The sequence below is a fragment of the Oryctolagus cuniculus genome, chromosome 16 (genome assembly GCF_964237555.1).
Source record: "Oryctolagus cuniculus chromosome 16, mOryCun1.1, whole genome shotgun sequence".
Lineage (NCBI taxonomy): Eukaryota > Metazoa > Chordata > Mammalia > Lagomorpha > Leporidae > Oryctolagus > Oryctolagus cuniculus.
In genome coordinates this window covers 64,841,210-64,864,231 of record NC_091447.1, presented here as the reverse complement: position 1 = coordinate 64,864,231, position 23,022 = coordinate 64,841,210, and the positions used below count along the sequence as shown (strand labels likewise).

At 59.2% G+C, this 23,022-nt stretch overlaps 1 protein-coding gene across 9 annotated transcripts in view; it reads left to right on the top strand.

The window, feature by feature from the left end:
* The first annotated feature begins 3,796 nt into the window (after positions 1–3,796).
* The window catches only part of EPS15L1 (epidermal growth factor receptor pathway substrate 15 like 1), a 67,379-nt gene continuing 48,153 nt past the window's right edge, over positions 3,797–23,022 (top strand). For 6 of the 9 annotated variants that reach the window (XR_011382882.1, XM_051835714.2, XM_051835711.2 and 3 more), the window contains exons 1-4: positions 3,797–3,895; positions 21,190–21,231; positions 21,341–21,430; positions 21,856–21,903. Coding sequence is in view for 5 of the 9 variants with exons in the window: in XM_051835714.2 (XP_051691674.1) it covers positions 3,863–3,895; positions 21,190–21,231; positions 21,341–21,430; positions 21,856–21,903 (213 nt within the window). In the remaining 4 variants the exon portion in view is untranslated. Of the gene's footprint in view, positions 3,896–19,443; positions 19,809–20,956; positions 21,088–21,189; positions 21,232–21,340; positions 21,431–21,855; positions 21,904–23,022 lie in introns of those variants that run through there. The other 3 variants (XM_051835712.2, XM_070058927.1, XM_070058928.1) reach the window with 3 other exon arrangements.

The following is a 23,022-nucleotide window of genomic DNA, read 5'->3' as shown; positions in this document are numbered from 1 at the left end:
GAGACAGCAGGGGATGGCCCACGTGGGAGACCCGGATGGAGCTCCAGGCTCCTGGCTTCAGCCTGGCCCAGTCCTGGCCGTTGCAGGCGTTCGGGGAGTGAACCAGCAGATCTCTTTACATCACTCATCGCACAGGGCCATAAGCCACGAGGGAAGCAGTCAGTAACCACCCACGGGAAGTGGCTGCTTTGCTTGTCAGTGCGAATGGGACAGCCTCCATTGTCCCAGAAAATCGTCACAGACAGCTGTGCCCCAGAAGATGAGGTCTGACTCTTTTTTTTTTTTTTTTAACAGATTTATTTTATCTATTTGAAAGGCAGAGTTACAGAGATAAGGAAAAAACAGAGAAAGAGAGATCTTCCATCTGCTGGTTCACTCCCCAAATGCCTGCAATGGCCAGGGCTGGGCCAGGCTGAAACCAGGAGCCAGGAGCTCCATCTGGGTCTCCCACGCAGGTGCAGGGGCCCAAGGACTTGGGCCATCTTCTGCTGCCTTCCTAGGCCACAGCAGAGAGCTGGATCAAGTGGAGCAGCTGGGGCTGGATCCGGTACCCATGTGGAATGCCGGTGTCATAGGCAACAGCTTTACCAGCTACACGACAATGTAGGACATTTTCTTTATTAAAGTGGTCACATGTCCTGACTAGCCACCATGTTGGGCAGAGCAGCTCTGGAGCCACACAGGAGAGGCCCCAGGACAGTGGGTCCCTAGCCAGTGTGGTGGTAGCCTCGGCCACTGGGACCATGCCCCTGGCCCTGTGGGACTCACACACTCCTCAGAGCCTATTTGCAGTCCAGACAATGGCCACCTCTCTCTCTCTTTTTACATAATGAAATCTGTATTTTTTTTTTAAGATTTATTTATTTATTTAAAAGGCAGAGTTAGAGAGAGAGACAGAAAGAGAGGTCATCCATCTGCTGGTTCACTCTCCAGATGGCCACAACGGCCAGAGCTGTGCCAATCCAAAGCCAGGAGCCAGGAGCTTCTTCCAGGACTCCCACATGGGTGCAGGGGCCCAAGCACTTGGGCCATCTTCCACTGCTTTCCCAGGCACATGAGCAGAGAGCGGGATCGGAAGTGGAGCAGCCGGGACTCGAACCGGTGCCCCTATGGGATGCTGGCACTGCAGGCGGTGGCTTTACCCGCTCCGCCACAGTGCCGGCTCCGGCCTCCCCTCTTTCAGTTCCTGCCGCAGGCGCTGGAAGCCTGCACACTCCACTTCCAGACACTCTTGCCCACTGGTTTCCTGCCGTGCTCTGTGAGAGGGAGTTGGAGGTGGGGGAGGAGACTTTTTCTCAGGCCTCTGCCTTAGGTGGCAGCCACGGCGCCAGCAGCGAGTTCAGCGGCAGTGGTGGAAGCTGCGTGGCTGACTTGGTGTCCGGTTCCCGTCCTCACCGCACCAGTGGCTGTGGGTGGTGGCTGACACCTTTTGTCCTTTTGATCTTTCAGCCTTAGAGGAGCTAACCACCTCCTATACTCACTAATCTTCAAGTAACCTTCCCTTCCCCATTTGTTCGTCCAGTTTGTCTGCCTTAATAATCCCCCCATTCAGTTTCCTCTGTTTGAAATACATAGAATGGGACCAGCGAGGTGGCGCAGCGGGTTAAACGCTGCCTGTGGTGCCAGCATCCCACGTGAGTGCTGGTTCAAGCCCTGGCGGCTTCACCTCCAACGCAGCTCCACGCTGGTGAGCCTGGAAAAGCAGTGGAAGGTGGACCAAGTGCTTGGGCCCCTGCCACCCATGTGGGAGACCCGGATGGAGCTCCAGGCCCCCGGCTTCAACCTGGCCCAGCCCTGGCTGTTGCGGGCATTTGGGGAGTGAACCAGCAGATGGAAGATCTTTCTTTATCTGCCTCTGTCTCTCTGTAACTCTGCTTTCAAATAAATAATCTTAAAAAAAAAAATCTGGAATGACTTCTTCTTGCTTCATGGAAGACTGAGAAAGGCCACAGGAGGTTAAAAGCCTCCATCAGGGGCCGGTGCTGTGGCGTAGCAGGTAAAGCTGCCGCCCGCAGTGCCGGCATCCCATATGGACGTCGGTTCGAGTCCTGGCAGCTCCACTTCCGATCCAGCTCTCTGCTATGGCCTGGGCAAGCAGTGGAAGATGGCCCAAGTGCTTGGGCCCCTGTACCCACGTGGAAGACCTGGAAGAAGCTCCTGGTTCCTGGTTTTGGACTGGCCCAGCTCAAGCTTTTTGTGGCCATTTGGGGAGTGAACCAGCGGATGGAAGACCTCTCTCTCTCTCTCTCTCTCTCTCTGCCTCTACCTTTTGAATAAATAATAAATAAATTTAAATAAAAGAACGCCTCCATCATCCCTATCTGACCCACCTCTGCGTCTTTGCGGCTGGGTCCCCCACTTACTTCCGTTCCCCCTCCTCTTGGCCCACCATGTCCAGCGTCTGACCATGCTTCCCAGGTCTCTGGAAGCTTCCCATGGCTCCTCACACAGGGGGGTCCAGCCTGAGCCCCTCTGCCAGCTCCCTGCTCCTGGGCCCCCCTTGCCCCCCACCATCCCTGCACACACACTGAAATTTTGTGTCGCATATTTGCAGGTCTCCTCCATAGCACCTATCACTGTACCTCTGTTTCCTCGTGGGGCTATCCTGCTTGGTGAACGTCTGTTTCCCTCCTGTAGGCCAAGTGCTCTTCAAAACAGCGCTAGCAGCTTCAGCATCGTGGTGGTGGTGGTGGGGGGGGGGGGGTTGTAAGCAAAGCCAGAATGGGGGTGGGCCTTAGGGCACAAGATTGAACCACTGCTTGGGTACCTATCCCATATCGGATCTGGTTCTGGTTTGAGTCCTGGCTGCTCCATGCTCTAATCCAGCTTCCTGAGAGGCAGCAGATGATGGACCAGGTACCTGGGCCCCTGCCACACGTGTGGATGGAGTTCCAGGCCCCTGGCTTCCGCCTGACCCAGCCCCAGCTGGTGTGGCCATTTGGGGGATGTGACCCAGCAGATGGAGGGTGGGCTCTCTCTCTCTCCCCACTCTGTAATTCTGACTTCCAAATAAAAAAAAAAAATCTTAACCCCAGTCTGTGTTTGACAAGCCCTGTGGGTGGCTCTGACACTGCTCTACAGTAGGGGTGGAGTTTATCTGCCCCTGGTCCACCTCTGGAGCATCCGTGCAAAGGCCCGGCGGCAGGCAGGCTGAGTTGCGGAAGCTAATGGGAGCAGGGGCCGCACCTCTTCCATCTGCAGGCTTTCTGGCTTTCCCCGCAGAGGCTTGGGAAGGGAAGATGAGGCCCAGCTTCTGGAGGAAGCCCGCGCCTCTGTGGCCACTGTGGCCAGTGCCCAGGGCCTAGCTTCCCTCCCCACCCTGCCTGTAGAGGTTGCCCTGGGGTGGTGGGGGCTTTCCTGCTGCCCAGGGCTGGGCAGTGAGAGGTCTCAGAGAAGGGAGGCTGGCTCAGGGACCGGGCCGAGACCGCGCGCGCACACACAGCCACTGCTACTCCACAAAGGGGTGAGGGTCCCGACCCTTCGCGGGGTGGGCGACAAGCGTCTCCCAGAACACTGCGCGCACGGGGCGGGGCGCAACGGCATCCCCTGGGCAGAGAGCCCGGGAGCCGCGAGGAGCTGGAATCACGACCCAACACGGCAGGCTGGGGCAGTGGGCAGCCGTCTCGGCAGCCAGCAAGTGGACAGGAAAAAGCACGCGACTCTCAGGGGCGGTCCCAGGGCCAACCCCCCTCAGGACCCCGCCCCCGGACCCGGCTGCGCACGCGCACTACTGCCCGCGGCCCCGCTTGCGCCTGAGTCAGGCTGCGCGCGCACCGCCCTCCCTCACGTCAGTGCGCACGCGCCACCGCGACCCCGCCCCCTCCCACTCCCCCGGCGCCCGGAGCCCCGAGTCCGCGGGAAGATGGCGGCGCCGCTCATCCCCCTCTCCCAGCAGGTATGTCCCGGGCGGGCCTGGGGGCGGCACCGGGTTTCGGGGCGCCAGGCGGATGCCGCGGAGCAACCCGAGCCTCAGGGAAGCGCAGTCCGGGGGGGCAGCGGCGGCTCGCGCTGAGGGGGCCCGAGGCAGGCGGGCCGGCGGCTCTGAAGGTGACAGGCAGGCCCGGCCCGCGGCCTCCCGCCCCCGAGAGACCCTCGGCGGGCGGTGACAGGGCGGCTCCTCGCGCGTGTCCGCGCCGCCGGGTCCCGTATTGCTGCCGCCGGGCAGCGGGCCGTCCGCGGTGCGTCGGGTCCCTCCCCGCAGAGGGGGCGAGCCTTTGTCTCCCGCGGGCCCCCGGCGTCGGGGCGGACAGCGGCCCCGCCGGGGCACCCGCGGCGCGGAGGGCCGAGCCCAGCGGGAGCCCGCAGCGGCCCGCAGCGGCCTCCCAGACCCGCCCCGCCCTCCTCCGGGAGCGGCTTCCGCCACCCTTTGCAAGGCTGAAAGAGGGGGGCTTCGCAGGGTCCTGGGGGGCGCCTGTCTGGGTTCTCAGCTTTGCCTGATGCGCTCACGGAGGGGCCGTATCCGTGACGGCGACACAGACGTGCCGAAAAAAAGTGTCCTGCGCAGACAGGCAGCTCTGGTTCTGCGGGGTGGGGGGCGGGATGGGGGAGGGGCATTCATTCATTTATGGATCCAGCCCGGCCTTTGGATGGGCATTGGGTCAGGTGCTGGGAGCGCAGCTAGACTGGCGGGGTCGCCGCTGGCTCGGAGGTGGGAGCTGATCACAGCCGCCCAGAGCCTGTGTTGGGCCACCCAGGCCGTGCGGATAAGCGCTTTGCCGGAGCTGCCTAGCGCGGAGTGGTGCTGAGCGATCGATCTTGGCGTCCTGTGTTCAGATCTTAACTCCTCCGGGCGTCCTTGAGTGAAGAAGCGCTTACCTGGTCTCTGGGTGCCGCAGTCGCCGCCTCCTGAACACGGGAGTGGTCAGATGTACTGGGAGAAGAAGGTTAAGCGTGCACAGCGCCGGAGACGGTGTCTGGCACATTGGTGTCGTCATTACATCTCTGCCAGGTTTGGCTGTCTGGGAGTAGAGACCACAGCCAGTACAGGTGCCAGACCTGGAGCGCTGAGAGGCACTTTGAGGAGACGGGGCAGCTGATCCCAAGAGGAGAGAGCAGAGGCCTTGTCAGATCTTGCAAGAACTAGCTGGTAGGCAACACTGTTACTAAATTAACAGCTAAACTCTAGTGGTTATTAATTAACACGTTCTTGTAATGGACACGAAAGTGCTCTATACACTTTTTTTTTTTTTTTTTTTTTTTTTAGGATTTTATTTATTTACTTAAGAGGCAGAGCTGCCCACAGAGAGAGGGAGAGACAGAGAGGAAGGTCTTCTGTCACTCCCCAAATGGTCACAATGGCTGGAGCTGGGCCGATCCAAAGCTGGGAGCCAGGAGCTTCTTCCAAGGCTCCCACGTGGGTTCCGGGGGCCCAGGGACTTGGGCCATCTTCTACTGCTCTCCCAGGCCACAGCAGAGAGCTGAATCAGAGTGGAGCAGCCGGGACTCGAACCAGCGCCCACATGGGATGCCAGCACCGCGGGCAGAGGCTCAGCCTACTTGGCCACAGCGCCGGGCCCTCTGTACACTGTTAGGTGCCATCCAGATGTCAGGGGTTATTATCAGTAGCCGGGCTCCACGCGTAGAGTGGGTGTGGTGGGTCACAGGGGTGGCGGGTGTGAAACTCCCTCAGCTCTCGTCTGGTGAGAAAGTGCTCCCGGTTCTCTGGGGGGAGGGGAGTCTGTGAAAAGCTTCCTGTCTAATTTTGACGCCAGCCGTGATTGAGCTTTGGCGGTGACCGGTGACTGGTGACCGCAGCCAGTGGTACTGAGGGCGGCAGAGTTACCTGCGTGTGGTTGCGCACCTGAACAGCCCCCCGCAGTCAAGGAGGGGCCCTTATTTTCCTGACGGTGGAGCTTTGGAGGAGGGCTCTGGTCCGCTGTCCTGAGATAAGGGCGCTCTGGCCAGGTCACGTGTGCACCTGCGCAGTACCTCTCTGGACAGAACCCGCGCTGGCCAGGCGCCGGCCCGCCTCAGCCCTGTCTGCCCGTGCTCGCCCTCTGCACCTGCACTGTTCTGATCCTGCCGCGTCCTCAGGGCGTCCCCACTGGCTGTTCCTGCTGGTGGCAGCTAAGATGTCGTTCTTCCCAGAGGGCTCTGCTGCTCGCTGTTACCCCACACAGCTGTCTGTCCCCCTCCCACCACCCTTCAGCACCCAGCAGGCGCCGCGGACACCTGTGTGTGTGTGTCTGCTGTGTGACTGCTGTGTGACCGGGCAGGTGTCTTGCTCGGAGCCCTGCCCTGTGCCTGGCTCCCAGGAACTGTCAGCTGCAGCCCCGACGCTGGGACCAATGACTGCACACGCGGCTTGGTGTGCACGCGCGGCTGAGGAAAGGCTGTGGGCGGGGCCGCAGTTGAGCCCAGGAGTTGTGAGAAGAGCAGAGCCTCGAGCCCCTGGCATCTGACCCCTCCATACGTCTGTTGCAGGAAGGCGAGGCCAGGCTTTCTTCCCTGGGGTACTCTGTCAGCAACCCCCCATCCCCACTCTTGCCTGCAGCTCTGGGGGCAGAGTGGGGGGTTACCGTGGGCCCCTGTGGGAGGCCTCAGGGCTGCGGAGATGGCTCGGGCTCCCAGGCCACGGCACAGGCAGTGTGGCTGGGGGTCCAGCGTACTTCTGGGGAGCGCCCTGGGGTGGTGCTTGGATGGAGGGTGGCAGGGCCCTGGGGTGGTGCTTGGATGGAGGGTGGCAGGGCATGCTTGTGAAGCTGATGGCCAAGGTGAGCGTCGCGTTCGGCCAGCGGAGAGCAGCGAAGAGGAAGGGTGCTTTCCTCCCCCGCCCCACGCATTGTCTGCGTCCTTCCGGTCGGTCCCTCCCCTGAGCTGCTCCCAGATCCCCGCTTCCTGACGTAGTGTTTTCAGCCCCGGACAGAAACGTCCCATTGAGGGGTTAGTGCTCTTTGCCTGTCCTGGAGCGACTTCTCCTCATCAGCAGCAGCTCATCGACCTGCTTCTCCTGCATGGTGCTGTCTCCTCTCCAGAAAGCCCTCTATGGGCAACCCCCCAGGGCAGTGCACCCCAGCCCTCCTCTCTCCAAGGTTGCCAGAGGCCCAGCCCCTCTGCCCTGGCAACCCTGGGCCCAGCAGCCTGGAGTCCTCAGCTCCCTGTCCATCTTTTCTCCCTTCACTCCCCCTGCCCTTCCCTGCACAGTCCAGCCCCCACCCCTGCCTGGCCTGCCCCAGCTTGCTGGACTCCAACAGGCTGCTGGCTCCTGACCCCACTTGGGAGTTCACTGAGGGCGGGGCTGCTTCCTATGGAGCCTGCCTTCCCACTTCATCCCAAGCCATTGCCAGATGATACTTCTTCTTCTTTAAAGATTTATGTATTTATTTGAAAGGCAGAGAGAGAGAGAGAGAGAGAGAGAGAGAGGTCTTCCATCTACTGGTTCACTCCCCCAGATGGCTACAACAGCCAGAGCTAGGCCATTCTGAAACCAGGAGCCAGGAGCTCCCTCCGGGTCTCCCACGCAAGTGCAGGGGCCCAAGCACTTGGGCCATCTTCCACTACTTTCCCAGGCCATAGCAGAGAGCTGGATGGGAAGTGGAGCAACCAGGACCCGAACCTGCACCCATATGGGTTGCTGGCACTGCAGACTGCGGCTTTTACCCACTACACCACAGTGCTGGCCCCCCAGGAGGTTTTATGTCCATTTTCCTTGTGCAGAAAGTGAGTCTTAACAGCTTGAAGCCCCTGAGCTTGTGGGGATCCCCAGCCGCCTACTGCAGAGCCCTGCCTGCCGGTGCTCCCCACTCTTGGAGGCGCCTGCTGGGCACCCTGCCCAGAGCAGCACCCGGCCAGTGTGTCTGCAGCCAACGCTGAGTGGCTCAGGACACTTGCTTGTTCTTTTGTCCTTTGTTGTTTTTCTGAAAAATAGTCACTGGCCTAGTCACTAGAATGCTAGTGGAGTGAAGTGGCAGTTGATGCGCAGAGTGGAGTGTTAGGAGGAGTGACTCGGCCCCACCCCTTCGAGATTCAGAATTCCCTGTTGTCTCTCTTGTTGACCTACATCCACCTGCTTTTACATTTCTTTATTTTTTATTTGATGCATTATATTTGTACATAGAGCACTTCAAGAAGATCCCGGAAAAATGAAATTAAAAGTAAGTTTATTTTGGTGCAAAAGCTTACGGCATCCATGCACTTTTTTTTTCATGAACTTTTTGAAGGTCCTCATGCACGGGTTTCAGCTCTTTTTGCACCAAAGTAAAATTTTAATTGCATTTTCCTTGATGCTGTTGAAGCACCTTCAGATTTATGGGGTGCAGATCAGGGTAACTGGCACACCCATCACCTCAAAGCATTCAAAATCCCCGCCACGAGCAGCTATTTTGGGGTAACACAAGGTGGAACCGTCGGTCACTGTTGCCTTCCTGGGCTGTAGCACCTTCCAGGTTGTGGTTCCTGGCTCACTGATAACGCGCTGGCCTGTTGTTCCCTAACCAGCTCCCTGCCAGGCAGTGACGTTACTGTTTGCCCCCGTCTGCCCCAATTCTGAGCTTTAACATGACTCTCTGATGCCCAGTTTGTAACCTCAGTCAGCTGATCTGGGCACCAGGGGTCAGGGAGTCCCTGAGAACCGAGTGTGCACTTTGCAGTTCTGGTACCTTGGGCCGGGCCAGCTGACTATGACGGACAGACAGACACTGCCGCCAGCATGGGGTGACAGGCACCTCGTCAGTCCTGCTGCCTGGCTCTCCTGACCCATGTCCAGGCCCCTCCAACCGCACTGTGGCTTCCTGTCCTAGCCGCGTGACGTCTCCTCTCATTTGCTGGTACACGGTGAGCGTGCTCATTGCGGGTCACGGAGAGGAGAGAGGAGTCCTTGGTGGAGGCTTTGTTTTATTCTGTGAGGCTCCTGTCTTTGGAAGGCCGAGGGTAAAGGCAGGGCCTGCGCCGTGTCTTCTTGAGGGATCAGAAGGGTTCCCAGCCAGAGCGGCGCTCACGGCTGCAGGGCCATCCCAGAAATGCTGACCAGGCCTGGTCTGCAAGCAGGGACCGCTCGGCCCAGTGCGCGCTCAGGTCACAGGTGCCCCGAGCTGGAGGTGGGGCGCGCGACTAGCTTCCGTTTGGGCATTGGACCCAGTGGTGAGGAGGGAGGGGCTGCCTTTCACGCAGAAGCTGAGCCGACTGGGCAGGAGCCAGCAGGCTGCAGCTCTAGCCCAGAGCGCGGAATCATGGGACTGGGCGCGGGGACCTCAGGCTGCGTGCCCCTCTTTTAATGAGTGACCTGGGGACGAAAGGAGGAAGGGGTTCTTGTAAATGGGACGCAGGAGTGTGTGCCTGGGCCACAGATTGGCCCGGACTGACAGGCGTCTGCTTACCCGAATTGTGACTAATGGCGGGGAGTGAGACCTGTCTGCCGTCTCCATGCTGGGCGGCCTCACCACTGGACAGAGCGCTGGCCGGAAAGGCTTCACACCTGCATGGCCCGTGAGCCGTTAGCCTTTCCAGCCCCTTTGGGCTTTTCCCGGCATAGCATTCTGGCTCTTGATACCACACGCCAGTGCGACAAAGTGGAGGTTACAGATGGCCTCAGCTCTCTCCTGGCGCAGCCCACTGTGTGGGATCGCAGTCTCCATAGTGGATCTGTGCTCTGGGTACGTGTGAGGCAGGCTGACACAAAGTCCATCTCCTGTACACACCCCCTGAAAGCACGGAAGGGTGGTTCCAGGAAGCCGGGGTGGCCCTGGCGCTGCCCCCGTGCAGCAGGTGGCACACCTGCGACACCCACAGCCCGAGGCTTTGCCATCACTGCTCCGCCCGTGGCCGCTGGGCCCCTCCTTCTCTTTGTGCGTGCTCTTCCCCTTCTCTCGGGAGTGTTCTCGGTCATTCCTCTCTGCATATCTCAGCTGCGACATCACTTCCTGCCGGAGGGGCTGGGCTCCTGTCCTTGTCCAGAGCCATTTTCACTTTTCTCTTGGTGTGGTTATCTGGTTGGTGGTCTGTCTCCCCCGTTTCCCCAGCTGAGTCCACAGGGCATGGGCTCTGCCTGTTTTATTCGCCTTTGTACCCCAGGGTGCATCTCGGGTGCTGAGTACCCGGCTGTTGAAGGGAAGTCTGAAGTGGAGGGCGGATCCTCATGACGGGGCAGTAAGGAGCCATGGTATCTCCCCGAGGAAGGCGTGCTGCGGTTGTCTGACTGCTTGTACAGGGGATGCTAGGAGCCGGGACGCTGCTGTGACGTGGACGTGAAGTGGTCAAGGGGAACCTGGCCCAGATAGCCCCAGGAAGAGCCTAGTGATGGAAGGCGTGTAGGGGCTGTTCGGACAGGGGTCCCTCTCAGGGGGCACAGGAGGCAGAAGGCGTTCGTTGAGCCTTCAGGGAGCCATGTGGGCGCCTGTGACAGCCTGCAGGCTGGGTGGGCGCCTGTATTTAAGCGCAGCTGTGAAGGAGCTCAACCCCTGGGCCCCGGGGCCCCCACACTCCGTTTGCTGAGCGCCTGCTGTGTGCAGCTCCAGAACCGAGCTGAACAGAGCACAGCTCCCTCACCCCCAACCCATGGGTCAGCGGAGCTGGGGCTGGGTGCAGGCACCTAGGACACGGGGTGCCAGGCACCCTTGTGGAGGTCGGGGGTTGGGGACGACTGCAGGGTTGGAACATAACTCTTCCCTGGGCTGCAAATGAGGCAGAGAGGAAGCAGGCAGCCGTGCCTCCCTTTGGTCTTTCTTCTGTTCCTGCAGGTGGACACGGTGGGGGCAGCCTCTCCAGCTCCCTCCCTTGGTGCCCTCCTCATGCCCTCTGCATGGTGCCATCATTATGGCTTCCTGGCCCTCTCTCCACATGGTCGGAGCCCCTGAGTCTCCCAGAACAGTGTTACGGAGTTTGGGTTGCAGCCCCTGTGCAGGAGCAGAGGAGTGTCGTTGGACACCGACCTCCGACAGTGCCGTTGTCATTGCTATCACCCCACGCTCGCTTCTGGATAGGGCAGCTGAGGAGAGAGGGGCCCAGGGAGGCAGGGCGCCCAGTGGGGCCACAGGCCCCACGTTTGCCCCTCTCGCCTGGGCTCCAAGCGCTGGCGCAGTCTGTCAAGACAAGGGCTGCAAGGTGCACTGGGAGAAGCAGGCTGAGGGTCTGGACTTGACCCTCTCTGGGAAGCCAAGGGCGGCCCTGCTGAGCAGGGAAGTGGCAGAGTTCCAGGTGCACACAGGGGAAGAGGGAGGCTGGGGAGGCAGCGAGGAGGCCGGGGTAGGGGTCTGGGTGGGGGTCAGAGAGCCTGCGGCGGGGGCGGGCCTCCCTCCTTCCCGGTCAGGACACAGCTCCAGCCCCTGTGCAGTGCGGAGCGTTGTCGTGTGTGTATTCGTGTGTGTGCTGGCAGACTGGTGCTGGTTTCGGCCACACCGTGGTGTTCCGTGGTGGTGGGCACCGTTCTTTGCTCGCCGTGGGATCCAGGCGGCCTGCTTGGTGCCTGATGTCTCCAGGCCTCTGACAGTATTTGGCAAGTGACCAACGTACCATAGAGCAGTGGATGCTGGGACTCTGGTGTTGCCAACAGTGAGGAGGAGGCGGCGGCGGCCCCAGGAGGCCATGGGGGGTCTGCTCGTGTTCTTGCACACGGCATTTTCAGAGCTGGAGTCTGCCCCTTTCCTGGCGCTGCCCCACCTGCCCTGATCACCACTGCACTTGACCCGGCTCCCCCAGCACCTAAGTCCTGTGCTGTTTCTCCTCGAGTGGTGCTGCTGCCCTGCTCTGTCGCAGCCTGTCCCCACACTGCGTGTCCTTGGACTGGCTCTGCCGTCTCCCTGCCGTGTGGGAGTGTGTCTGCTTGTCTGTGGCTGCAGAGCTGCCCTCCGCTCTGTGTGTTCCTCGCAGCCCTTGGCCTCTGTGTGCTTTGTCTGACTTTCCCACAGCCCAGACCTGGTGTCCCTGACACCCTCTCCTGGGCTCTGGGCACGCTTGCTGTGCTGCTGCTCCCTGTGGCGAGCCCCCGGCGCGCTGATCGGGCTCTCTTTGCTCTCTGTTCCCCCTTCCTGAGGCCCAGTGAGCTGTCCCACACACATCTGTGTCCCCAGTGTTTCTGTAGTGTGAGCTCACCATGTGTTTGTTGAGTGAGTAAATGAATGAATTCCCAAGTCCCAGAGGGGAGAGCTGGCCAGTCCAGACCCCTGTTTCCGGAGGCTTCCTGTGAAGGGGAGGGGTCGATGGCTTGAGGTGGAGCCGAGGTGGAGGGGGTGTTTCTGGGGTAGGACAAGGGGGACACCAGGAACTGCAGCCACCAATCCCAGGTGGTAGGGATGCTCATCTTCCTCCTGATGGGGAGATAAGGCTCAGAGAGGCTGTACTTCCTCCCCAGGGATGCACAGCATTCCTGCAGTGGGCTAGGGCTCAGATCCGCATCTGCCTGGCCGTGCTCTTGACCTCTGTGTGACATTGTTCCTCTTAGTGAAGCAAGATGGGAAGCTGTGGCCGGAATTGGTGGGCTTTCCCCAAGACCTCCCAGGCTTGGCTTAGCCCTGACTCCCCCACAGGCCCTCATCAGCATGCGCGGAGCCTGCTGCAGTGACCTTGGTCCCCGGCTCACGGCCGTTCCCAGCACAGGAAGCCAGAGAGGGATGGCCTCCGGGGAGCCTTTAGCTTTAACCCTGGGTTTTGTGCCCTGAGCTCCTTCCCCTCTCTGTCTGGTTCACTTTGATTCTGCTTTGTGCCTGAAGCCGCAGATGTGGGTATCTGTCCCCCTCTAGGGTAGAGACTGCAGGCTTTACCTGCCTGCCATGCCCCTCCGTAGGCTCTGCGTGCCCAGGCCCATCTGTCCTCAGCATGCGTCCCCCCCCACCCCAGGGAGAATCCACGAGAGTTCTTTCAGACCCCACGGCTCCTCCTGTTTCCTCGCTCCCTTTTCTGTCCTGTTGACAAAAGCGGCTCCAGCTGGGAGCACTGGAAGCCAGGAGGCAGCAGGCCAGCCGTGGGGACCCTGCCACAGCAGGCTCTGTCCCATCCCTGAGTCCCGGCGGCCCAGGCTTGCCGGTTCCTGTCCTGCCCCCTTTTCTCACTTAGCATACTCGACCAGGGCCCGATTTGTGGACGTCGTGCCTGGGCCGTCTTCACCACCGTGAGGTTTTTATTCTGCCCCGCGGACACTCAGCAGTTTATCCGTGGGACAGCTCTCAGCCCCTTGCTGTCCGCGGCCGTGCCCACGGGGAAGGAAAACCGAACCAACCTGAGTCCGGGTGGACTCCGGGAGAAGGCGTTGAGTGGCAGGGGCGCACGTGTGCTTCCAGAGTTTGGCAGAGTGTGGTCCTGTCCATGATGGGATTTTCTCGCCCTTAACCGTGAGCAGCCTGTGCCGTGCGGGTCCTTGCCCAGGCAGCACCGCGTCGCAGCGTGGCCTTTCGCTGTGCAATGTTGAATGAGCTCCCGTGTGCCCAGCGCCGTGCCCAGTGGATGGCCGCACCTGTGAGTTCTTTCACACCTGTCCTGCTCTCAGGCCTGGGGGCCTTCCCTGCCCACGCACCTAGGTTTTGTTTTTATTTATTTATTTTTTTGACCTTAGGAATTGTATCTGAACGTGTGCCTCTGCCTGTCTGAGCTGTTTTTCATAACCACGGTGCCGTTGTCACGTGTTATGCAGCTGGAACAGGAGCCGCCTCAGGGTTGTCCCTGCCAGCCCACATCCACATTTCCCTGAAGCTCTAAGATGTCACCTTCTAGTGGGTTGTTAAGACTGCTCAGTCTCTCTCTCTCAAGATTTAAATAAAGGCAGAGAGAGAGAGAGAGAGTTGCCATTGGTTGCTTCACTTCCCATATGGGATGCTGGCACTGCAGGTGGCAGGTTAACACACTACGCCACAATACTGGCCCTTTCTCTTTTTAAAATACGTATTTTTTATTTGTATGTTTGAAAAGCAGAGTAACAGAGAAGGAGAGAGACAGAAAGAGAGATTTTCCATCCACTGGCTCCCTTCGGGAATGCCCACAATAGCTGGGGCTGGGCCATTTCGTAGTCCCACCTGCTTCCCTCCCAGCCCCTCCCTTCCTCAACCCTCAACAGGCACGGCTTCACCTCTACGATTGTGTCATCAGTGGTGCCTCCCTTTTCATGGCTGAGTCGTATTCCACGAGGTGCTCGGGTCAGTGTTCAGTCCATTCCCTGTTGGTGACCATCCGAGTGTTTCCAGCTGGACTGATGCCAGCTTGGGCTGCTGTCAGCACCGTGTGCAGGCTGTTACATGGACCTGAGTCTTGGGTCTCTAGGGCGAGTGCCCAGCACGGTGGCTGATCATGTGGTACTTGTGTGTCCAGCTTCTTTTTAATCAGTTACTTCAATCAAAATTTTATTTGTTTGGAAGGCAGCGAGAGAGACAGAGATCTCCTATCTGCAGGAAGGTCACTTCCTGCATGTCTGCGACATACAGGCTGGGCCAGGCTGAGGCCAGGAGCGGGGAGCTCACACTGAATTTCCTGTGTAGGTGACAGGGACCCAAGTACTTGTGGCCTTACCTGTTGCCTTGCAGAGTGCACACCAGCAGAAGGCTGGAATCAGAAGTGGAGCGGAGACCTGAGCCCAGGCACTCGGACGTGGGACGTGGGTGTGGGTTTCCCAAGCAGCATCTTAGCCACTGCACCAAACGCCTGCCCCAGTGTGTTCAGATTTTTAACAAGAAATTGCTTGCACACCAGCATCCCATATCAGCACCAGTTTGAGTGCTGGCTGCTCTGCTTCCAAACCAGCTCCCTGCGGATGCACCTGGGAAGGCAGCAGAAGATGGCCCAAGTGCTTGGGTCCCTGCACCCACGTGGGAGACCCGGATGGAGTTCCAGGCTTCTGGTTTCAGCCTGGCCCTGATTTGGCTGTTGAAACCATTTGGGGAGTGAACCAGTGGATGGAAGATCTCTCTCTGGCTCACCTCCTCTCTTGCTCTGCCTATCAAATGAACAAATCTTTAAAAAAAAAAAAAAGCAGCAGCAGCCTCTGCTGGGGCAGAGAGAGCCATCCTTTCCACGGAGGTCGGCCACGCCCCAGTTCTGCCGCGTGCCGGCTGCGTGGCCTGTCAGGAGGGCTGGGCGCACCGCCAGGATCAGGGCTATGTCAGCCCCAGGGGGAACTCCAAGCGGAAGACAGAACTGCAAGGATGATCAGGTCAGCTCTTCTCCGGGCTGTTTTCGCATCAGCATCTGTTTCTCCCAGCAGCGTGGTCCGGGATGTCTGGGTGTTGTGAGCCCAGCTTCCTGCAGAATCTGGCCGCAGCGTGCGCCAGCACGGCTGCTGTGGCCTCTCAGTTTGCTGTGGGCAATGGCGGGCTGTGCCAGGTTGACTGGTACGCTCCAGTCAGTCTTGCCCTTTGACCTCTCCTGTTGAATAACGCGCTTGCCTGTGAGGCTGTCCTGTACACAGCCCCCTGCCCGGCTGCGTCCCGCCTGGGCTGTCTTGCAGGGTGCCGGGGAGCGTTAAGGTGACACTGTGGGGCCAGTGACTGTGTGACCCTGGGCAGGGTGGCCTCAGGTTCCCCACCTGTAAGGTGGGGCTGGCAATAACACCCGCCCCGTGGCACCGTGGCACCGCTGGGAAGAGAAATGAGGTACTGGAGAGGAGCGTCCAGTGCGTGTGGCCCTGCTTCTCAGGACAAGGGATCAGAGGCAAACATGGCTTTGCTTTAACAATGTCATTTGTCACCAGCGAGGCTGGTGATCCTGGCTTTGTGCCAGCACCTCTACAGATGCCCTTGACTTCCCAGGGGATTTCCGCCCCAGGAAAACCATAGGTTGAAGGTAGTGGCAAGTCAGAAGCTGACCAGAGGATCAGCGCCGGCCTGGAAAGAGGTCGAAGTTCAGTGACTTTTGCTTCACAAAGCCTGAGAACCCGCAGTCACCCGCTGTAAGTAGGTGACGCACAGCGGCAATTGGCAGGCCACACCCAGGTGCGAAGGGTGAAGGTTTAGGTTCTGCCCCAGGCCGCAGGTGCGCATCAGAGCTGGGGGGACCCACTCCTGCCAGGATTTGGAGTCATTCGAACCCCGGTCTCAGAGGCCCCCACCCCAGTGGTGCTGCCGTCTTCCTCCCAGCAAACCAGGCTTCTCGCTGGCGCTCCCACGAACCGTGGTGTGGCGAAGGCGTCACCGAAACAGGAGGTGAAATTGTTTCGGCCCCTTCCTCCCCCCGTAGGTCATTTCTGGGCGGGAGGTGAAGTGAGTTGGCCGCAGGAACGATGCTTGTTGTCTCTTAGTGTTCTAAGATGCAAAGAGCAACTGAAAGGCGAGGCCAGGCCAGAAGCCACGTTGGGCCTCATCAATAATTCAGACACTGCAGGGGCGAAGATGGCGCCCTGGGCGGTGCGGGAGAGCACGGGGGGCCTTGTCCCTGGGCCGTTCCCCTCTGCCTCAGCCTCAGCCGTGAGCTCACCCTCACGTCAGTGCGGGAAGTCAGCCTGCGGAGGGCCCTTTCCCGGCTGCTCTGCAGGTTTTGGTGCGAGGCATCACTGCAGTCTCTGTGTGGTGTGGATCTTCCTCTCAGACGCAATGACGTACTCAGGCAGCCTGCAGGTGTGACCACTCTGTCCCCAAGAAGAAGCAGAGCCGGAGGAGAGGAGGTGACAGTTCCTGTCTGGCATCTACCCGTTGTCGTTAGCAGGACCTGAAACCTGTGTGATTAAAGCAAAGCCATCAAAGCCTCCGCCTGCTGTCGCCATCCCGGGTTCCCCGAGTGGAGTCCCATGGTTAGACAGTAGTGCTGAGCCATCCTTCACGGCTTCTCGTGAGCGGTGGATGTTTTGAAACCGGCACTGGCCGTGGAGTGTCAGAGGAGTCTTTCTGGATGAGCCTTGGCGTGGGCGGCCAGGGGCTGCAGCTTTGGGCTGTGAACTTCGGTGGCTTTTCTGGGCTGGTCAGGGTCTTGTTCCTCTTGAATGTGGCTTTTTTTTTTTTTTTTTTTTTTTTTTTTTTGACAGGCAGAGTGGACAGTGAGAGAGAGAGAGACAGAAAGGTCTTCCTTTTGCCGTTGGTTCACCCTCCAATGGCCACCGTGGCTGGCGCGCTGCGGCCGGTGCACCGCGCTGATCCGAAGGCAGGAGCCAGGTACTTATCCTGGTCTCCCATGAGGTGCAGGGCCCAAGCACTTGGGCCATCCTCCGCTGCACTCCCTGGCCACAGCAGAGAGCTGGCCTGGAAGAGGGGCAACCGGGACAGAATCCGGCGCCCCGACTGGCACTAGAACCCGGTGAGCCGCGGCGCTGGCGAATGTGGCTCTTACCATACACAAGCGTCTGGGAAGTGTGAGACGGATGTGAATAACCTGTGCATCTCAGATGCCCTGTTTTTCCCGCTGGAATCACTGCTCTCCCTGAAATCATACAGATCATCCATTTGGAAATGCGTTTCGGAACTGCGTGACCAGGTCTGCGGTCATGGCCGGGAGGCACCTTAGTCATCGGCGGTGGGGCCTCGAGGTCTGGGCAGGAGTGTGCTGGCTGTTGTCGGGACCCCACCACCGTCACCTTTACTGACAGTGACAGCCTGCCTGCCTTCACCCCCTTTCTGTCAGTCTCACTGCTTGGCGGAGGTGTGTTAAAAGCCTGCTGGAGTTTTGTTGTTGTGTAATTTATTTGAGAGACAGACAGAGAGCTCCCATCTAGTGGCTTCCTCCCCAGATGCCTAGGCTGTGGCCAAATGCAGGAGCTAAGAATTCAATCCCGGTCTCCCACATGGGTGGCAAGGACCGAGCGCTGGATCTGATACCTGCTGCCTTCCAGGGTGTGGATTAGCGGGAAGCTGGAACGGGGAGCGGGAGCTGGGAATTGAACTCAGGCATTCCAGTGTAGGACACAGGTGTCCTTGCCAGCATCATTTTTTTGAGAGAGAGACAGAAAGGTCTTCGTTTTCCGTTGGGTCACCCCCCCAATGGCCGCTGTGGCCGGCGCGCTGCAGCCGGCGCACCGTGCCAATCTGAAGCCAGGAGCCAGGTGCCTCTCCTGGTCTCCCATGTGGGTGCAGGGCCCAAGGACTTGGGCCATCCTCCACTGCACTCCTGGGCCACAGCAGAGAGCTGGCCTGGAAGAGGAACAATCGGGACAGAATCCGGTGCCCCGAAAGGGACTAGAACCCGGTGTGCCAGTGCCGCAGGCGGAGGATTAGCCTATTGAGCAGTGGCTCCGGCCCTTGCCAGCATCTTGAGGTTTATTTTTTAAAATCTATTTGAAAGGCAGAGTTACAGAGAGGAGGATAGACAGAGGGGGAAAGAGGTCTTCCCTCCGCTGCTCCACTCCCCAGATGGCTGCAATGACCAGAGCTGGGCCAGACTGAAGCCAGGAGCCTAGGGTTTCTTCTGAGTCTCCCATGGGGGTGCAGGGGCTCAAGGACTTGGACCATCTTCTGCTGCTTTCCCAGGAGCATTTAGCAGGGAGCTGATCATCAGAACCGGCGCCCATATGGGATGCCAGCATCGCAGGCAGCGGCTTAACCTGCCGTGCCACAACGCCAGCCCCCTTACCAGCATCTGATCTACCGTGCCTGATCCTAGCCCTGCATGCAGGAGTTTTAAATGCCAGAGAGGGGACCCAGCTCTGGCTATTGTAGCCATTTGGGGAGTGGACCAGCGGATGAAAAATCTGTCTGTCTCTGTCTCTGTCTCTCTCTGTTAACTCTGCCTTTCAAATACATAATTTAAAAACAAACAAAAAAACCCCAGGAGGTCCCACAGGGTGGGACGTTGAAGATGGCACCCCAGCCACTTCTGCCCCTGCCCCCGGGGTGGGGTCAGGCCAGGACCCCCTGGGCACAGGCAAGCGTCTGGTGGGCAGCCTGGCAGGTGTTTCTACTCCGTCTGCGCCGGCTCCTTTGCTTGCTTTTCATGTTCTAATTTTTCTGCCTTCTCAGGATTTCCCCGTTTTGTTTCCCCTTTTTCCTTTTGTTTTGACTTTCCTCCTGCCCTTTCAGATCTCTGTGCCACTTTCCTCTGCTTTACTGTGTCTTGGCATTTTTTCTCTGCACTTTCAGTTCTTTGTGTGTTGCAGGTGTTGGTGCCCCCAGAGAGGCTGACCGTAACCTACGTGTTATTTTTGACCTGCTAGGAGCCCCAGGGCCAGCATAGGCTGTGTGATCACTCAAGGAAGCTTTTTTTTTTTTTTTTAATTTTTATTTTATTTATTTGAAAGACAGGGTTACAGAGAAAGAAAGAGAGAGAGAGGTCTTCCATCTGCTGCTTCACTCCCCAAATGACTGCAACAGCCAGAGCTGAGCTGATCTGAAGCCAGGAGCCAGGTGCTTCTTCCGGGCCTCTGATGCGGGTGCAGGGCCCAAGGACTTGGGCCATCCTCCGCTGCTCTCCCAGGCCATAGCAGAGAGCTAGATTGGAAGTGGAGCAGCCGGGACTTGAACTGGCACCCATATTGGATGCCGGTGCTGCAGGCGGCAGCTTTACCCACTGTGCCATAGCGCTGGCCCCTCAAGGAAGCTTTTGATAAGTGCTATAGTCTCACCTTTTAGACAATGCTCTTAAAAACTTTTTTTTTTTTTTTTTTTTCAGTTAATTTACTTGAGAGACAGAGAGAGATCTTCATCCCCTGGTTCACTCCCCAAATGCTGTCAACAGCTGAGGCTGGGCCAAGCTGAAGCCGAGTCTCCCGTGTGGGTGCAGGGGCCCAGTTACTTGAGCCATCAGCACCGCCTTCCAGGGTCTGCATAGCTGGAGGCTGGACATGGGAGCCGGAGCTGGGCACCGACCCAGGCCCTCTGATGTGGCCTGTGGTGTCGTCACTGCTAGGCCCAGCCCTGCCCCACACGCGTGCGCCCCTCTGCTAGGCCCAGCCCTGCCCCACGTGCACGCGCCCCTCCTCTCATGTGCAGCTGAGTGTAACTACGTTCTTCACTTCTCACTTGGTGCTCAGGCAGGTGTGTGTATGCCGCTTTTTTCACTTTCCTCATTCCTAGTCCACTTTGTGCTGCTGTAGCAGAACACCCAAGACCAGGTACTTTATAAGGAATGGAGATGTGGGGCCCGCGCTGTGGCGGATCAGCTAAAGCTGCTGCCTGCAATGCCTGCATCCCATACGGGCGACGGTTCGAGACCTGGCTGCTCCACTTCTAATCTAGCTCCTTGGGAAGGGGCCCAAGCTCATTCTTCTGCGAGGAGCAACCTCCGTGATAACAGCCTTAATCCATTCATGAGGCACAGTCCCCATGACCCAATCAATTTTTTTTTTAAAGATTTATTCATTTATTTGAAAGGCAGAGTTACAGAGAGGCAGAGAGAGAGAGAGAGAGGTCTTCCATCTGCTGGTTCACTCCCCAGGTGGCTGCAGCAGCTGGAGCTGGACCACTCGATCCGAAGCCAGGAGCCAGGAGCTTCCTCCAGGTCTCCCATGTGGGTGCAGGGGCCCAAGGACCTGGGCCATCTTCCACTGCTTTCCCAGGCCACAGCAGAGAGCTGGATTGGAAGTGGACTAGAAACAGTGCCCACATGGGATACCGGCAGTGCAGGCAGAGGCTTTATCCACTACACCACAGCACCAGCCCCCCAGTCACCTCTTAAAGGTCCCCCCAGCACTGTTGCCTTGGGATTGAGTTTTCAGTGCACGCCTTCACAGCATAGCACTCAGACGCCAGCCAGCACCGTTCCCCGCCGGGCTGGCAGGCTCCCTGGGTTTCCCCTCCCCCACCTCCCGTTGAGGTCAGGAGTGGAGGTGGTGGCCATGGTGGGAAGTGTGTGAACTTGGCCAGGCTGGATGCAGGTGTGTCCTTGCTGGCTCCGACTCGTCGGCTGACCCTAGACTGGGAGGTACCTTCTGTGAAGGACAATGTCTTAGGGACCCGAGGGGCCAAGTGCAGTGTGCAGCGTGGAGCTGAGGATGCGGAACTTCCTGCCGTCCTCGTGGGACCCGGAGGGGGCGGGTCGCTGGTGGAGGACGGGCGGGACCCAGGGCAGGGGACGGGCCAGAAGCTGGCGCACCTGGTGGTTCACGATGACGCAGGGGCCTCCTCGTGATTCTGGGGCGGGAAAGTCTCCAAGGGTTGGGTGTCTCCTCCCTCTGAACTGTGAAAGACCAAAATCTCAGTGCACAGTGGACAGGAGTTGCCGCTGGGCTTGGCGGTGGCGGCTGCTCCCCAGCAACCACGTGTTTGGGCTGGAGTCGGGGTTCGTTGAGTACTGGAAAGACTTTTTCTGAATCGGGTAACATGTGTCTGGGGCCTGGGAGGTGTGTGTTTCGCCTCTCCCCGTCACATCTTGGTAGCGAGTCCACTTTTTGACCGGTGTCTTTGGTTTTGTTCACAGATTCCCACTGGAAACCCGCTGTATGAGTCTTACTACAAGCAGGTAAGCTTACCTGAGCCGGGAGGCGGGGCCGCGACCTGCAGCCGACAGTCGTCGCGATGGGTGCTGCGCGGGCCCCTGCCCCGTGCCGACCGCCGCCCTCTCCTCTCAGGTAGACCCCGCGTACACAGGGAGAGTGGGGGCCAGTGAAGCCGCGCTGTTCCTGAAGAAGTCTGGGCTCTCGGACGTCATCCTCGGGAAGGTAGTGGGGCTGAGCAGTGACCTCTCCTGCCGCAGCCACTCTTACAGCCTCCCTTGGCGAGGGCCGGCCTCTGCAGACCCCTCTCTGTGGGGCATGGCCCCTGGGGTCGTCTGGGCGTCCTGAGCCCGGGATGGCAGCCGTCGCCAGTACTTGGCTGGCATAGAAGGGGCCTGGCCCTGGGGTCTCGGTAGCTTGCGGATTTGTGTTGGGGGCGCACAGGTGTCAGAGCCACCGTTGACTATGGCGCAGAGAGCACCTGGAGGGGTCTCCAGGCGCTGCCCCTCGCTGGCTGCAGCCCGGGAACGGCCCCTCCTGCGTGGCAAGGCCGGGTAGGCGGTGGCAGAAGCGGCGGGTGCTCTCCTGTGTGGGGTGGCGCGTGCGCACCCGTTGACAGGCACGCTCATCAGCATGTTTGTTCTCTGCAGATATGGGACCTGGCGGACCCCGAAGGTAAAGGGTTCTTGGACAAACAGGTACATCCATGCCCATGCGGAGCAGTGAGGGCTGGGTCGGCGGGGCCTCGGGCCGGGTGGCCTACACCCTTCCTTGCACCTTTCCCACCTAAAATGGGGGCGTTCTCACGTTGAATAGAAGTCTCGTCAGGGTTAGCCTGTCTTGGGTAGCTTGTGGACTTACTGGTGGTAAGATGTTTTCAAAACTTGGATTGCAAAATGGTTTGAGACTCGTGGAAGTTGCGCAAACGAGGGCAAGTTCCTGGGTGTCTCGGCAGCTCTCCCCCAGGGACGGCGTGTGTCACAGCACGGTGCTGCACCGCTGAGCTCCGGGCTGACCCGGGGAGAACGGGCCGAACATGGTTTCGAAGAGGCCATCGCTCATAGACACATGTCCCCACCGCCACGGTCCCAGCGCAGGACCTGCCTCCCCCCCAAAACTCCCTGGGGCTGCGCCCTGGCGAGCCCCATCCCTGCTGCGTCGTGATGATTTTATTGTTTCCAGATGATGAACGGAATTTTGCCGTCCTTGAGTGATTTGAAGGGGCCGAGGGAGTGAGTCAAGTTAGTTCAGCCTGCCCATGCTGGGTGGGAAGGGCCTGTCCCAGTGATCCAGTGTGGTGGGTGGCCGTGAGAGTCACTGTCCAACGCCCCCGTGGGACAGACGCCCGGCCACTGTGACGCGGTTCCCCTGCGCACTGCCACGGGTTACTCTTCACTCGCTTCTCCCGGCCAGGAGGGGTGTGGGGAGGAAAAGGCAGCCGATGGCCCAGTTCAGGTTCTGTGTCCTGCTGTGCGTGGGGGTCGGGGACGTTGTTCAGTGAGGGGGGCGGGCAGGAGGTCATGACAGATGCAGAAGTACAAATTCCTGGGCAACCTGTGACTGTTCCAAACCACTTTAAAAAATAAATAAATAAAACCTTGCACACGTGTGTTCTGCTGTGTGCCGCCTTCGACCTGCCCACTCTGCTACTTTATACAGCCCGACTGTTTTTAAGTGGTGGCAGCTTGTTGTGTTTGAGACATACGTTTGTTTGACATTTTGCAGTGTCCTGGGTGCCACGGGGCAAGCCCACTTTCGCAGTTATTTAAGCAGTGTCCCCCCAGGGGCAGTGCCTTCCAGCCCGACCCTCTGAGTGG